Source organism: Medicago sativa, chromosome 4, assembly GCF_051527215.1.
Source record: "Medicago sativa cultivar Bolivia chromosome 4, Bolivia_mono, whole genome shotgun sequence".
Taxonomy (NCBI): Eukaryota; Viridiplantae; Streptophyta; class Magnoliopsida; order Fabales; family Fabaceae; genus Medicago; species Medicago sativa.
The window spans coordinates 38,114,438-38,128,276 of record NC_140752.1 but is presented as its reverse complement, the minus strand read 5'-3'; the positions used below and the strand labels follow the sequence as shown (position 1 = coordinate 38,128,276).

The following is a 13,839-nucleotide window of genomic DNA, read 5'->3' as shown; positions in this document are numbered from 1 at the left end:
GATGCATGTTTAGGATTGTACTTTGAGTTGTAATATTGTGCACTACTCCAAAGCTTTTAAGCAAGGAGTTAGATAGATTGTGAACTGCATCTTAGCTTTTAAGCAAGGGTGCATGTTGTTATTTTTGAGGGTAACCTCATTTGATTTGAGTCTGTAATTTGGGAATCACAGGGGTTTGTGATCAGTTGTGAGGGAGTGAGATGGGATCTCAAATCTAGGCGTTCCTAGGTTGAAGTCTAGTTGGGTTGGTCCTAGGTCATAAGTGCAAACGTGGTTTGCTGAGAGCTTTTGAATACGGATTGCACTAGTGGATTTCCTTCCTGGCTTGGTAGCCCCCAGAGTAGGTGACGTTGCACCGAACTGGGTTAACAACTTCTCTGTGCCTCTTTTCTTTCTTGTCTGATATCTTTATCTTATTTTGTTTGTTAGCTTAATGTTCTAAACATCGTACACAACATCTATTATATGTGTTTCGTGTTGAAACATCGCATAGAACATCGTAAGACTAACGTGCCAGAATATTAATTGGCATCAGAGCAGGCACCCTGCCTGTTATTGGGTGAGATCCAGAGGAAATCTATTCTGGCAATATAGAGAAAGAAGGAGGCTTTGTTAACAGACCACCATTGTTGGATGGCTCTAACTATGATTGTTTGAAATCACGTATGAGTGCTTTTCTCAAATCCATCGATAGCAAGACTTGGAAGTCTGTTCTGAAAGGCTGGGAGCATCCTGTAAATCTTGATAAAGATGGGAACAAAACTGTTGTTCTAAAACCTGAAGAAAAATGGACCACAACAGAAGATGAGTTGTCTCTTGCAAACTCCAAAGCCTTGAATGCACTTTTCAATGGGGTGGATAAGAACATGTTTAGGCTAATCAAGAAATGTATAGTGGCCAAGGAAGCATGGGAAATTCTTAAAACTGCACATGAAGGCACATCCAAAGTGAAGAGCTTAAGAATCCAACTTCTGACCACCAAGTTTGAAAGCTTGAAGATGAAGGAAGAAAAGACCATACAAGACTGCTATATGAATGTGCTTGACATTGCTAATACATTTGACTCTCTTGGAGAAAAATTATCAGATGAAAAACTGGTAAGAAAAATTCTCAGGTCTCTACCTAAAAGATTTGACATGAAAGTCATTGCTATAGAAGAAGATCAAGATATTTCCGAAATAAAGATAGAAGAACTCATTGGATCTCTACAGAGTTTTGAAATTATCATCAATAATAGGGTTGAAAAGGAAGATATTAATGTTTTCTCTACGGATACTAAAGAAACTCAAGGGAATCTTAAGAATGATGAGAACTTGGCTGAATCTGTAGTGCTCCTAGGAAAATTGTTCAACAAAATTGTGAGTCCGGCTAACTGGAAGTCCAGAACAGATGGGCATAACATTAGATCCAACATCAAAGAAAAACAGAAAGATAAAGAATGTGAAGACCAATGTCATGATTGTGGAGGTTTTGGACATATAACAACAGAATGTTCTAACTTCTACAAGAAAAGTGCCAATGTTGCCTGGTCTGTGAAAGATGTTTCTAAAAGAATAAGTGAAGGTATGTTCTCTAGACAAGTAACTGCTCTAACAAGAAAAATCTATTCTGATGATGAGACTTGTGATGAAGAGTTGGACTATGATGATCTAGCTACTGTATATAAGGATTTGCACGCTAGAAGTACAGAAATCTATAAGATGCTAGGAGAACAAAAGAAGATAAATAAGCAACTCCTTTCAGAAAAAAAATGTTCTTCTAACAAAGGTATCTGAACTCAATGTTAAGGTAACTTGTTTAAACTCCCAAATTGAAGAGTTCAAAAACCAAGTTGAAAATGGGTCTACAATTCTGAATAATGTTGTAGATGGTGAAGGCAAGAGACAAGCAAAAGGTATAGATTTTGATTATCAGTCTCTGAATCGAAAACAACGCAACAAAAAAATTGCATATGCTGTGGAAGATCATGGAATGATAAGAAGAGAAGAACCTAACAAGCATAATAAGGCTACAGACATTACACGGAATAATGGGACTTTTGGTAGCAAGACAATGTTGGAACCTTCTCAACAACATCTGCATGAGAAAAGGAGAACTCGTCCTTGGATTTGTCATCATTGTAAGAGAAAAGGACACATTAGACCCTTCTGTTACAAACTATTTGGTTATCCAAGTAAATTCAATCACAAATGGATGCCTAAGAGTGTCAATGTTGGCTTAGCAGGTCACATCTCTAAAAAGTCAACATCTAAAGAAGTTTGGTACTTTGAGAGTGGTTGTTCCAAACATATGACTGGGAATGACAGCTATTTTGAATACATAAGACCTTGTGAGAAAGGGTATGTTACCTTTGGAGATGATGGTAGGGGAGAAATACGAGGTAAAGGTAAGTTGATCAGTAATGAGCTACCCAAACTTGATAATGTATTATTTGTTGAAGGACTCTTCTCAAATTTAATCAGTGTGAGTCAGCTGTGTGACCAAGGTCTGGAAGTGAGATTCAACAAACTTGGATGCAGGGTAACAAATGAGGAAGGACTAGTTGTAATGAAAGGAAGAAGGACTAAGAATGACTGTTACAAATGGATCCCAGAAGAACAGGCTGACATGTTGGTTAGGATACTGGAGCATCAGAAAGGTCAAAAGGTATCACACACTCAAGAAGGGACTAGAGGTTCTCAAAGAGGCTCACCTCTAGAAATTAATAAAATTCAGAAGAATCTTAGTGAAAATCCTGGAGAAGAAACCAGCTGCATCCCAACAGAAGAAATGGTAAGTGATAAATATGTAGAATTGATGGACTTCAAAAAGTTTGAAAAAATAAAGGACAAATTGGACATTTCTCTAAGGAAGAGGTTATAGCAGTTATCTAGGGGCAAGCATGCAAAAGAAGGTGGTGTTTCAGGTTACTTATTAGTGCACGCATATTTAGGCAGTTTTTCCCCAATTAACTTCCCTCTCTCCAGCAACCGCAATCATATCACACAAATCACTCCTAACCCTTGTCATTCTCTTCTTTCTCCTAAACCTTTCAAAACCGTTCACACTCTTTCTTCTCCAACCGATCTTCATAACTCTTTTCCTCACTCCATTCGATATCATCACTTTCACTTCACCATGAAATTCAAAAAGGACACTTCTGTTTCTTCTGAAAAGAAGGATGTTGCTCAACGTGAAACCGACTCTTCTGCTCCAAGGATGGTCAAACCGCTCAGCACTATTCCTCCTCCAAAAACTATGAAGAAAATTGCTGAGAAGTCTTCATCAAAGAAGAAGAAGACTACAAAGAAGGGTGAATCAAAAGTTGCTCTAACCATGACGGATCTCTATAATAAGGAGAATCCTTTTAAAGCCACCAAGGAAGGCACCTCTACGAAGAATGCTGCTATTGGTGAAGAAGGCACCAAGTTGTCCACTGATGTTGCAACACCTACTGAAGAAAAAGGTAACCCTGATTCTGTCCGTAACTCTGTTGAAACTAGTTCTGGTAAAAAATTAGGATTAGATGTGTTGAATGATGCTATAGAAAGTACTGAAAACTTGGGTGTTAGTAATCCTGATAATGAAACTGTTGGTGATGATTCTATTGAGAATGTTCCGAAAGAAACCCTAGGACAGGAGAATGTTGAACCGGATGTTAGCACATCTCTGGGTCAACCTGTTAAGTCGTCTGGTGAAGAGGAGGATGTGAGTGATGAAAGGGTACCTAGTGTTGAGTCTGATTCTGAAAAGGAGATGGTTCCAGAAAAGATTATGGACAAATCTCAAATAGAAGAAAGTAGGGACTCTGGTGATGATACTAAAAAGAATGACGAAGAAGCAAATGAAAGTGAAAGAGATGTGGTGGATGTTGATAAACTCAATTTGGAGGATGTTCCTCAGGAACAGAACATTGGTGATAGCATGGCCAAGAGATTAAGAAGTAACAAAGGAAAGTTTGTTCCATCTGCTAGCAAAACCTCTAAGAAGCCTGATACCACTATGACTGAAACCCCCAAAAGCAGGACAAAGTCTGCTGGCGTTGGTCCCAAGAAAGGTTGGAGTAAAGTGATGGTGAAAACTGCTACTGGTAGTTCGAGAAAAAGAAAGACTGTCTTTTCTAGTGAGTCTGAATATGATGCTGAGATGGATGTGTCAAACATCATCCCTTCTGAAACCAAGAAAGCTGATGGAAAGAAAGATCTACAGATTGTAGAAGACATGCCTATTGACAAAGTATCTTTTCATCTTCCAAGCTTTGCTCAGAGGTGGAAATTTATTTACCATCGGAGGCTTGCTTTAGAAAGAGAGTTGAGTGAAGAAGCCATGAAGTTTGAAGAGGTAATGAGTTTAATCAAAGAGGCTGGTCTGGAGAAAACAGTGTGCAAGCTAGGAGAGTGCTATGAAAAGCTGGTTAGAGAATTTCTGGTAAATATTCCCAAGGACTGTGATAATCCTCTCAGGAGAGATTATCAAAAGGTATATGTTAGAGGAGAATGTGTCAACTTCTCCCCCAACATCATCAACAATTTTCTAGGAGTTGAAGGAGGGGCTGCTAAAGTAGAGGCTACTGACAACCAGATCTGCAAAGAAATCACGGCCAATAAGGTGAAAGTTTGGCCAAAGAAAGGAAAGATTTCCTCTGGAAATCTGAGTATGAAGTATGCAGTTCTTAACAGAATTGGTGCTGCTAATTGGGTTCCCACTACTCACTCTTCAGATATTGCAACAGGTTTGGCTAGGTTTATTTTTGCTGTAGGAACTAATACTAAGATGGACATTGGGAGGTATGTGTTTGATCAGACCATGAGACATGCTAAGACTGATGCTGTAAAATTGCCTATTGCATTTCCCACCTTGCTATGTAAGATTATTCTGAGCCAACACCCTACTATCATCTCTGCTGCTGATCTGGCTATGAAGAGGGAATCTCCTCTCACTTTCCACCAGAAACTGTTTAGAGATCATCATGCTCCAGATCTTGTTGGAACATCTGCTTCTGTTCCTAATACATGTGTCATGCTGGATGAGAGGAAGGCTAAGTTTGAACTGATGATCCATACCCTGGAAGGAAAGGACGCTGGTGCAGAAGATAAGGAGGCTGAGAGTGAAAAGGAAGATGATGATGAGGATGAATCATAGAAAGTGGATGAAGAAGCAGAAAATGAAGATGAGGAAGCTGATAACAAGGATGAAGAAGAAGCTTCTGGGAGCAGCTCTGAGGCAGAAGAATAATTTGAGCATTTTATGTGCTTTGGTCTGTAACAACATATTGTTCTTTTCCTGCACTTTATGTTTCTTGGTACTCTTGTGTTGAACATCTTTGCAATTTGAAGACTGCTTTTCATCTAAGTATATGGTATTATTAATTTGGCATATTTTATGGCTAAAAAGGAGGAGTAGATATCTATGCCATGATTGTCATGTTTGTTATCAGTTTGTTATGCTCTTATGAAGAACTCCTGAATTGTGGTCAAATGTGCCTGTTGATGTTGAGACATTCTGATGGATGTGTTGGATGTGTTGAAGTCTTTCCTGTTTGTGCATGCATGTTTTCATATTGATCTAGTTTGAGCAAGATTCTTTTAGTATGCATATATTCAGGGGGTAAAAGATATATTTTTGTGCTCCTTGAGGGGGAGTAAACTTATGTGTCCCTGAATGTTCTTGTGGATGTTGGAACATGCTACTGGTTTGAGCTACTGAATATTGTTTTCCTATATTTCTCTAAGTAGCGTGTTGTGAAAGTTGATTGTCTGTTAAGGATGTACATGAATTTATTTTTCCTTATACGTCCTCTGCTGCAAGACTCTGATTTTCTCTCTGATGCCTTCTAGTTTCTATTGTCTGCTTTTTCCATGTGTTAATTATTGTGTAAAAATATTGGAAGTAGAATCTGAGACCTGTAATATATTTCTTCCATGTCCTGAAGATTATGTGTGATGACTGAAGAACTATATTTTGGTATCTTTTAGAAATATAAGAATGTGAACCTTTCTTCAAGGTAGATTTTTATTGTGAAGATTGAAGGAAAGGATGTGTGTGCTATCTCTCTGTTTTAACAGGTGTGGGCTTAATTTGTTTTAGCCAAAAATTTGCCAAAGGGGGAGATTGTTGGATATTTGTATGTTGGCTTCACTTTTGCCTAAAACAAATATTCACTTCAAATGTGGAACACAATGTTCCAACATCCAGACCTGGTCTGTACGTTCTATGCTTTGCCTATGTTTACGCACGCGCTTGCTTGATTGAAGGAATCCACACCAGCTTGAGTTGGTCTGAACCGTGTGCAATTATGAGGAGATCAGAACGTATGTGATTTCTTAAGTAATTGTTAAAATGACTTAGGAAAGTTTTTTAAGGAGATGATAATGTGAGTTTTAATGAGCCTACTTTCTAGGAGTTTCCTTATCCGGCCATGTTGTTTGAGCATTAAGTCACTGATCCGATCTGAAGCATGATTGAAGGGATGACATGCCTTGCTTCAGTATATAAAGGAGGCTGCAAGACCTGAAGAATCATTCAAGACATTGTTTTACAAAATAGAGTTTTGTTTAGGTTTTGAGTCTTATATCTTGTGAGCCTTTCGTGTATCATCTTGATGCATGTTTAGGACTGTACTTTGAGTTGTAATACTGTGCACTACTCCGAAGCTTTTAAGCAAGGAGTGAGGTAGATTGTGAACTGCATCTTAGCTTTTAAGCAAGGGTGCATGTTGTTATTTTTGAGGGTAACCTCATTTGATTTGAGTCTGTAATTTGGGAATCACAGGGGTTTTTGATCAGTTGTAAGGGAGTGAGATGGGATCTCAGATCTAAGAGTTCCTAGGTTGAAGTCTAGTTGGGGTAGGTCCTAGGTCATAAGTGCAAACGTTGTTTGCTTAGAGCTTTTGAATACGGACTGCACTAGTGGATTTCCTTCCTGGCTTGGTAGCCCCCAGAGTAGGTGACGTTGCACCGAACTGGGTTAACAACTTCTCTGTGCCTCTTTTCTTTCTTGTCTGATATCTTTATCTTATTTTGTTTGTTAGCTTAATGTTCTAAACATCATACACAACATCTGTTATCTGTGATTCGTGTTGAAACACCTCTTAGAACATCGTAAGACTAACGTGCCAGAATTTCACATAGTGTCCATACCTTGTTCTGAACGCGGTTTTGGATATATCTTCCGCCTTCACTCTAATCTGATGATACCCTGATCTCAAATCAATGTTGCTGAAAACCTCCACACCAACCAACTGATACATCAAATCGTCAATCCTCGGAAGCGGATACCGATTCTTAATCGTCACCTTGTTCAACTGCCGATAATCCACACACAACCTCATGCTTCCATCCTTCTTCTTAACAAACAACATGGTGCACCCCACGGAGAAACACTGGGCCTGATGAACTTCTTCTCAACCAACTCTTCTAACTGCTTCTTCAATTCACTCAACTCTGATGCAGACATCCGATATGGTGCAATCGAAATAGGACTCATTCCTGGTACCAAATCAATTGCAAACTCCACTTCCCTCTCCGACGGTAATTCGGTAATGTCGTCCGGAAAAACTTCTGGAAACTCTTGCACTACCGGCGAATCGCCAATTCCTTTCTCACTACTATCCTTCAACGAAGCAAACATCATAAACACACTTGCTTCACCGTCCAAAGACTTCTTCACTGGCTCTGCGGTCAAGAATTTCCCACCTTCCTCAGCTACCAGCTTAGAAAACGTTATAGTCTTGGTCAAACAATTAATGTTAACACCAAAAGATAACATCCAGTCCATACCGAAAATCACATCCATATGCTTCAACGGAAGACACACAAGATCCAACTCAAAATCAACACTACCAAAACGAAGAGGACACTTAAGACAAACCACAACCAACTGAGCCTCTGCCGCCAAAGATATTTTCCCTTGCCAGACCAACACACTAGAAGTAACTTGCTACTCCCCCACTACGATCAAACCCACCTAAAAGAACGGAACAACACAACAAATACCGACAATACTCCCTTACATGTCGCATACAACAGGGAAAAACAACCGGTTTTGGTCTGAACAAGACCAACCAAGCTCTGATACCAATTTGTAACGCCCTATTTCTATTAAAGCGATAAAACACGCAAATAATGAAAATATTCAAGAAATAGACGCTACGTCTTCACATCAAAATTCAAACGACATGCACATTTAAAATTCATCAACAGTCGCAGCGGATATAAGTCATACATCTCCAAGTATACATGTCACAAACTCCAAATACATCAATACATAAAATCTCCAAATCCCGGCATATGGGTAAAATCTCAACAACATAATCAACATAAAAAAAAATAACGACTGACATCCTAGATCAGAGCCTAGTCTAAGACATCGAAAAACAGATAGACGAGGTAGCTCCCGCTATCCTCAAGCACTCACCAAGCAAGCGACAAAACTAAACCTGCACGCCGTCTACCCATTCATACAAACAGGTAGGTGATCCACCACAGACCACTGGAGGTTAGCTTCACATCAATCATAATCAAACATAAATAACCATAAACATTCACGGATCTCATGCATAACACATATACATACCCATTCCTCCTATAATACAAACATCACATGAATATTGTCCCCCATTCCTTACACATCATGCTATCACAACTCTAACATAGCATATCAAGCATATTCAATCTCTAATCAAGTCATTGATATAAGCTCATCATTTATCAACATAAATTAATGAAAGGATTACTCACCTTATTCTTCACTTAGCATATTTAACTCAACAAGTACAATTCATCATTTCAAAGTTAAAAGCAAGCAATCATCATTATCAAAGAAATCACCACATCATATATATATATATATATATATATATATATACATATACAATTCTCACCTCATTACTATTACCAAAATAATTATCATCAAATAGATTCACCAAGTGTATAAGCACAAACAAGTAAGACATGCAATTAGAGCATAGTTCAATTATTTACAACCATCAACAAAGTCCACCAATATACATATACACCAATCCACATAAATCACAACATTCAACAAATTTCACCAATGCACAAATTCACCAAGTCACATATTCAATTATGACATAATTCATCAACCATTCAAATGTATGCATTGTTCTAGACTCTTCTAGATGCATGCGGTACCAAATCACCTCAAGGTCGTCACCTTCGATGCAACAAAAACATCGTATGTAAGATTTCACACCCGTCTTACATTTTGGATATAAAATCCGTCACCATCAGTCATGTATGCATGAACATATGACTTGACACAATGCATATGTTCACACAACAATTCACCACATCATCACCATCATTTTGCATACATGCATTCACCAACAATATCACCATCAAAATTAGCATGTATGAATTCATAACCAACAATCAACATTTAACATGTTCAACAAACAACATAACATAAACATGTTTATCGCCATTCATTCATCAAATGATCATCACCATTCATTTAACATATATGCATTCACCATCAAAGTCACCAACACTTGACATATATGCAATCACTAACAACATTCACAATTCAATCAACATATATGTATTCATCAATATCAACTTCTTCACATAGTTCAATACAAACATACAACTTCTCACAATCCAAGTAAAGAAGAAAATACATCATATTAAGATAAATATCATTTTCAACACCTAGCAATCATTCATACATCTTCATATAATCATAACAAACTATCCACAAAAGATTTGCCAAGATATTCGGCCTTAAAGATTATTTTTAACAAAGTTCGTCTCTCATTTCACAACTTTACAATAACTGAGACCATTGAACCAAAACCAAGTAAATAAACCCTAGGGCCTCAACTATGTATATACTTAGATCACATGAGTGTAGTAGCGTATACATGTGTGTTTCACCGGACAATACCGATAAATTCCAAAAATTCACCTAAGTTCGTTTCATGGTATCATTTTGCAAGACCAATTCATTTTCAAAATGAAACCAAATTAAATCACTCTTAAACATCACAACTTCATGTTTACATAATCATTTATTCACTATAAATACTTCTTAAAACTTTATATAAATTTTGAGGTTGTTTAATGATTTAGTGAAAAAGTTATGACAGGGTTTCATGAAAAATGCCGCATGACCTATGTGTAGTAACTTGGCCATAAATCAAGTTCTATAAAACATTTTGAAGTGGAACGAAAGCCAATAGAAAGATGGCATCCATATCTAAAACTTTTATGTTTACAACTAAGGTTGAATCGATTCACATCCTATTTGAATTGATTCAAACATGTCAGAAAGAAAAATGAGACGATTCAAAACTGTCTGAATCGATTCAAATTTGCCCAGAAGCAGATTGATACGATTCAAACCGTTCTGAATCGACTCAATAGCATGAAAACACATTTTGAGCTACGGGTTCATCCCCAAATCATCCCAAAAATCCCTATTTTGATCCTTAACATACCCAAAACGATAAAAATCATCTTCCAAAGTTCGAATGCAACAATTAGACTCTTTTTGCAACAATACTAAACAACTTATATAACAATTCACTTAATTCTTCAAGGTTCCAACAACAACTTACACACAACAACACATATGCCACCCCCAATTCATGAAATGACATTATCAACAATAATTAACAACGAAACACAAGCCACAATCATGAATTCATCCACAATTCAACAATACAATATCACAATTCATCAATTTGAGCAAAATTCATAAAGTACCCATTTATATATAACATGAACATGCAAATTCATCATCAACAACTCAATTATCATCAAACTCACATACCCAAACATAGCACTACAACAAGAGCACAAATTTCAACAATTAAAATCATGGTAATCACCTTGCAAAAATAATCACTTATGCATAGAATTAGAGAAGAAGCTACAACTAAGAGATTATGATTGAAATCTAACCCCCTTACCTCAATAATCAATAATCCTAGCAAAAGCTTCAATTTAGCTCCTAGAATCTCTATCACCTCTTTGATCTTCAAGCTTCCCTCTTCTAACCCTTTTGCTCTCCCTCTTGCTCTTTCTCTCTCTACCTCTCTCAAATTCTTACAAAATGAATGTGAACCCTAGTTTTCTACAAAGACTATAGCTTAAATAGTGTCCACACTAATGGGCTTAACCCTTAAAAAGTTTTAATGGGTCTAAGACCTCTAATAACTAAACCACAACTTACTCACTTACGGTAAAAAGTTATCGAATACTTATCGGCTCACAACTAATTACCACAACCCACCAGTAACTTAGTAAAAAAAATAATGGTTCTCACTTGAAACACTAAAAATAATCCTCACAGAGAAATTACTAAATTACCCTTTGCCACACATGACCAAAATACCCCTAAGTCTAAAATGACTAAAATACACTTCTAACACCGAATTCTAATAATCCCAACCAAAATACACACGGAGGCAATTAATCACGTATAAGCACGTGTAAACACATATAAAAACAATTACAATAAATCTAACGAAAATCAGGTTGTTACACAAAGTCTCCTACGAGTTAATCGACCATAAAACATTAGTTTGACAAAGTTCGGTTAAGTTATGAAAACTAGCATTTTCCGACAAATTCGCCAAAACCAAAGTAAACAAGTTCAAACGCCTCAACCGAGTATATACACAAATCACATGTGCGTGCAGTAGCATATACATATACGTCCCATAGGCTAATTCCGATAAATACAAAAATTCACCCAAGTTCGTCTCATTTTTTCATTTTGCAAAACTGATTCATTTTCAAAACGAAACCAAGTTAGATCCATCATGCTATAGGTTAAATACTCTTAAACATCTTAATTAAACTCTTAGTACTCAAGTTTTTAGGTTTGGAACCAAACTATAGCTTTTGGGTTCACTTAAAAATAGTTATGCTGAATTTTCGTAAAATTTCACCAAGGCCTACTTGGAGTATTTTTCATCATAACTCAAAATCCACAAATCATTTTCAAGTCAAACAAAAGCCATTAAAAAGCTAACACATTTATCTAAAACTTTCAAGTTAACACCAAAAGTCATTTCAAAAAGGAAAATGGTGAAAAATGACACACAAGAGGGCCCTGGGTGCTGGGTGCCATGAAGGGTGCTGAAGCGCCACCTCAAGCGCTAGCTCTCTGGAACTGGGCGCCTAGCGCCCCAGTCCAAGCGCTAGCGCTGCAAAAAGGGCGTTTTTGAGTTGTTTGTCCTCGGGTTTCCTGCAAAATCACCCCAAAAGTGCTTATTTTGATTCCCCATTCACCCAAAGTGTTTAGCAACTTATCCCAATGCTCAAACACATGAAATAAGCTCTTTTCACAACACTCAAAATGGCTTATACAACAATTGAATTGATTTTTCTTAAAACATCAAAGTTCCAACAACAACATTTCATTTCATTCAAAATCAACATAATCAACAACAACAACTCAACTTATCAACACGCAATCCATGAATTGACATTATCAACAACACCCAACAACATTCATAACATATAATCATGAATTCATCACAATTCAACAATAACAACATCATATTCCACCAGTTTGAGCAAAAACAACAAAGGTTTCATATCAGTACAATTCAACCATGTAAAATAAAAACAACATGTTTAACGTCAATTTCACATACCCAAACTTAGCATCAAAGAAGGGACACGAAATTGACATTAAAAATTCACAAAAAGAATCACTACTCACAAATAAGCACTTATTTAATTAAGTAGAAAAATAGATTATAGCTTATTCATGAAAGAGCACTACCCCCCTTACCTCTAACCTCCAAGAATTAGAATCCTATCTCAATTTTGCTCCAAAGCTCCAATCCAAGCTTTCTCTCTCTAGATCTTCTTCTAACCCTTGTTGCTTCAATTTCTCTTTGTACCTCTTCTCAAAAATGTTTTGCAATGTGTAAATGAGTGTAAAAATGACCTAGTTTCTCTTAAGACTAGAGTTTATATAGAGTCTTCATAAATGGGCTCAACCCTAAATTGTCTTAATGGGCTTAAAGTTTTCTCTAACTAATATGTCAAGTTTCTACTCACTTAACGGATAAAAATTAATGAATAGCTACAGTCCCTTATTTAATTACCCTAATTCACTAGTAACTTAGTAAAAATATTTATTGCCACCCAAAACACTAAAAATAATTCTCGTAACCAAAATAATTTTATCCTTGCTCACCAAATGACCAAATTACCCTTGGGTCTGAAATGACTAAAATACCATTCTTAAGCCAAAATCTACTAATCTTGAATAAAATACACACATAGACATATAATCACATACAAGCACATATAAACACACATAATCAATAATTAAAGGCTAAAGTGCACTTTCCCCTCTTAAGTTTTAAAAAGATGCGATTTTGACCCCCTAAGAACAAAAACTACAATTTTGGCCCCCTAAGATTTAGCCCCTTTGCAACTTTAATCCTTTTGGTCAATTTTGACCAAATTAACGCTGACATGGCATCTCATTAAACCAGTTGGCATGCCACGCGTGTAATTAACTATTTTTTAAAAAAATAAAAATGTCATGCGTGTATATGTTCAATTAAAAAAATTAAAAAAAGAAAGGAAATTGAAAAAACCAAAAAAAAAAAACTTTTTCTCTTCTACGGATCTTCCCTTATTCTTTCTCTTCTCTCTCTATCAAAAACTCTATTCTTCTTTTTCTTCTCTTGAAACCAAATCTGAATCTTCATACATACCAAGAAAGATCCAGGATTTATTTATACATACCCATAAATTTTAGAACCCAGGAATTTTATCACCACACCGGATCCAATTTTAGAAGAGGAATTGAGGAGGTATCAGACAGTGTGTTTGTAGTGTTTTCTGATTTTCGTTTGGATTTTGGGTA

General features: G+C 36.7%; 1 protein-coding gene and 1 long non-coding RNA gene across 2 annotated transcripts; one reads left to right on the top strand and one right to left on the bottom strand.

The window, feature by feature from the left end:
• The first annotated feature begins 665 nt into the window (after window positions 1–665).
• Window positions 666–2,862, top strand: LOC146929226 (uncharacterized). The gene is made up of 2 exons (XM_085707253.1): window positions 666–1,767; window positions 1,868–2,862. The coding sequence occupies exons 1-2, from the start codon at window positions 666–668 to the stop codon at window positions 2,860–2,862; spliced, it is 2,097 nt and encodes a 698-aa protein (XP_085563379.1).
• An 8,186-nt stretch (window positions 2,863–11,048) lies between these two features.
• Window positions 11,049–12,910, bottom strand: LOC146929225 (uncharacterized). Its single transcript, XR_015005979.1, has 2 exons — window positions 12,748–12,910; window positions 11,049–12,195 (listed from the first exon to the last, which is right to left on the bottom strand). It is a non-coding gene; the product is annotated as an uncharacterized LOC146929225 (long non-coding RNA).
• Window positions 12,911–13,839: the final 929 nt, after the last annotated feature.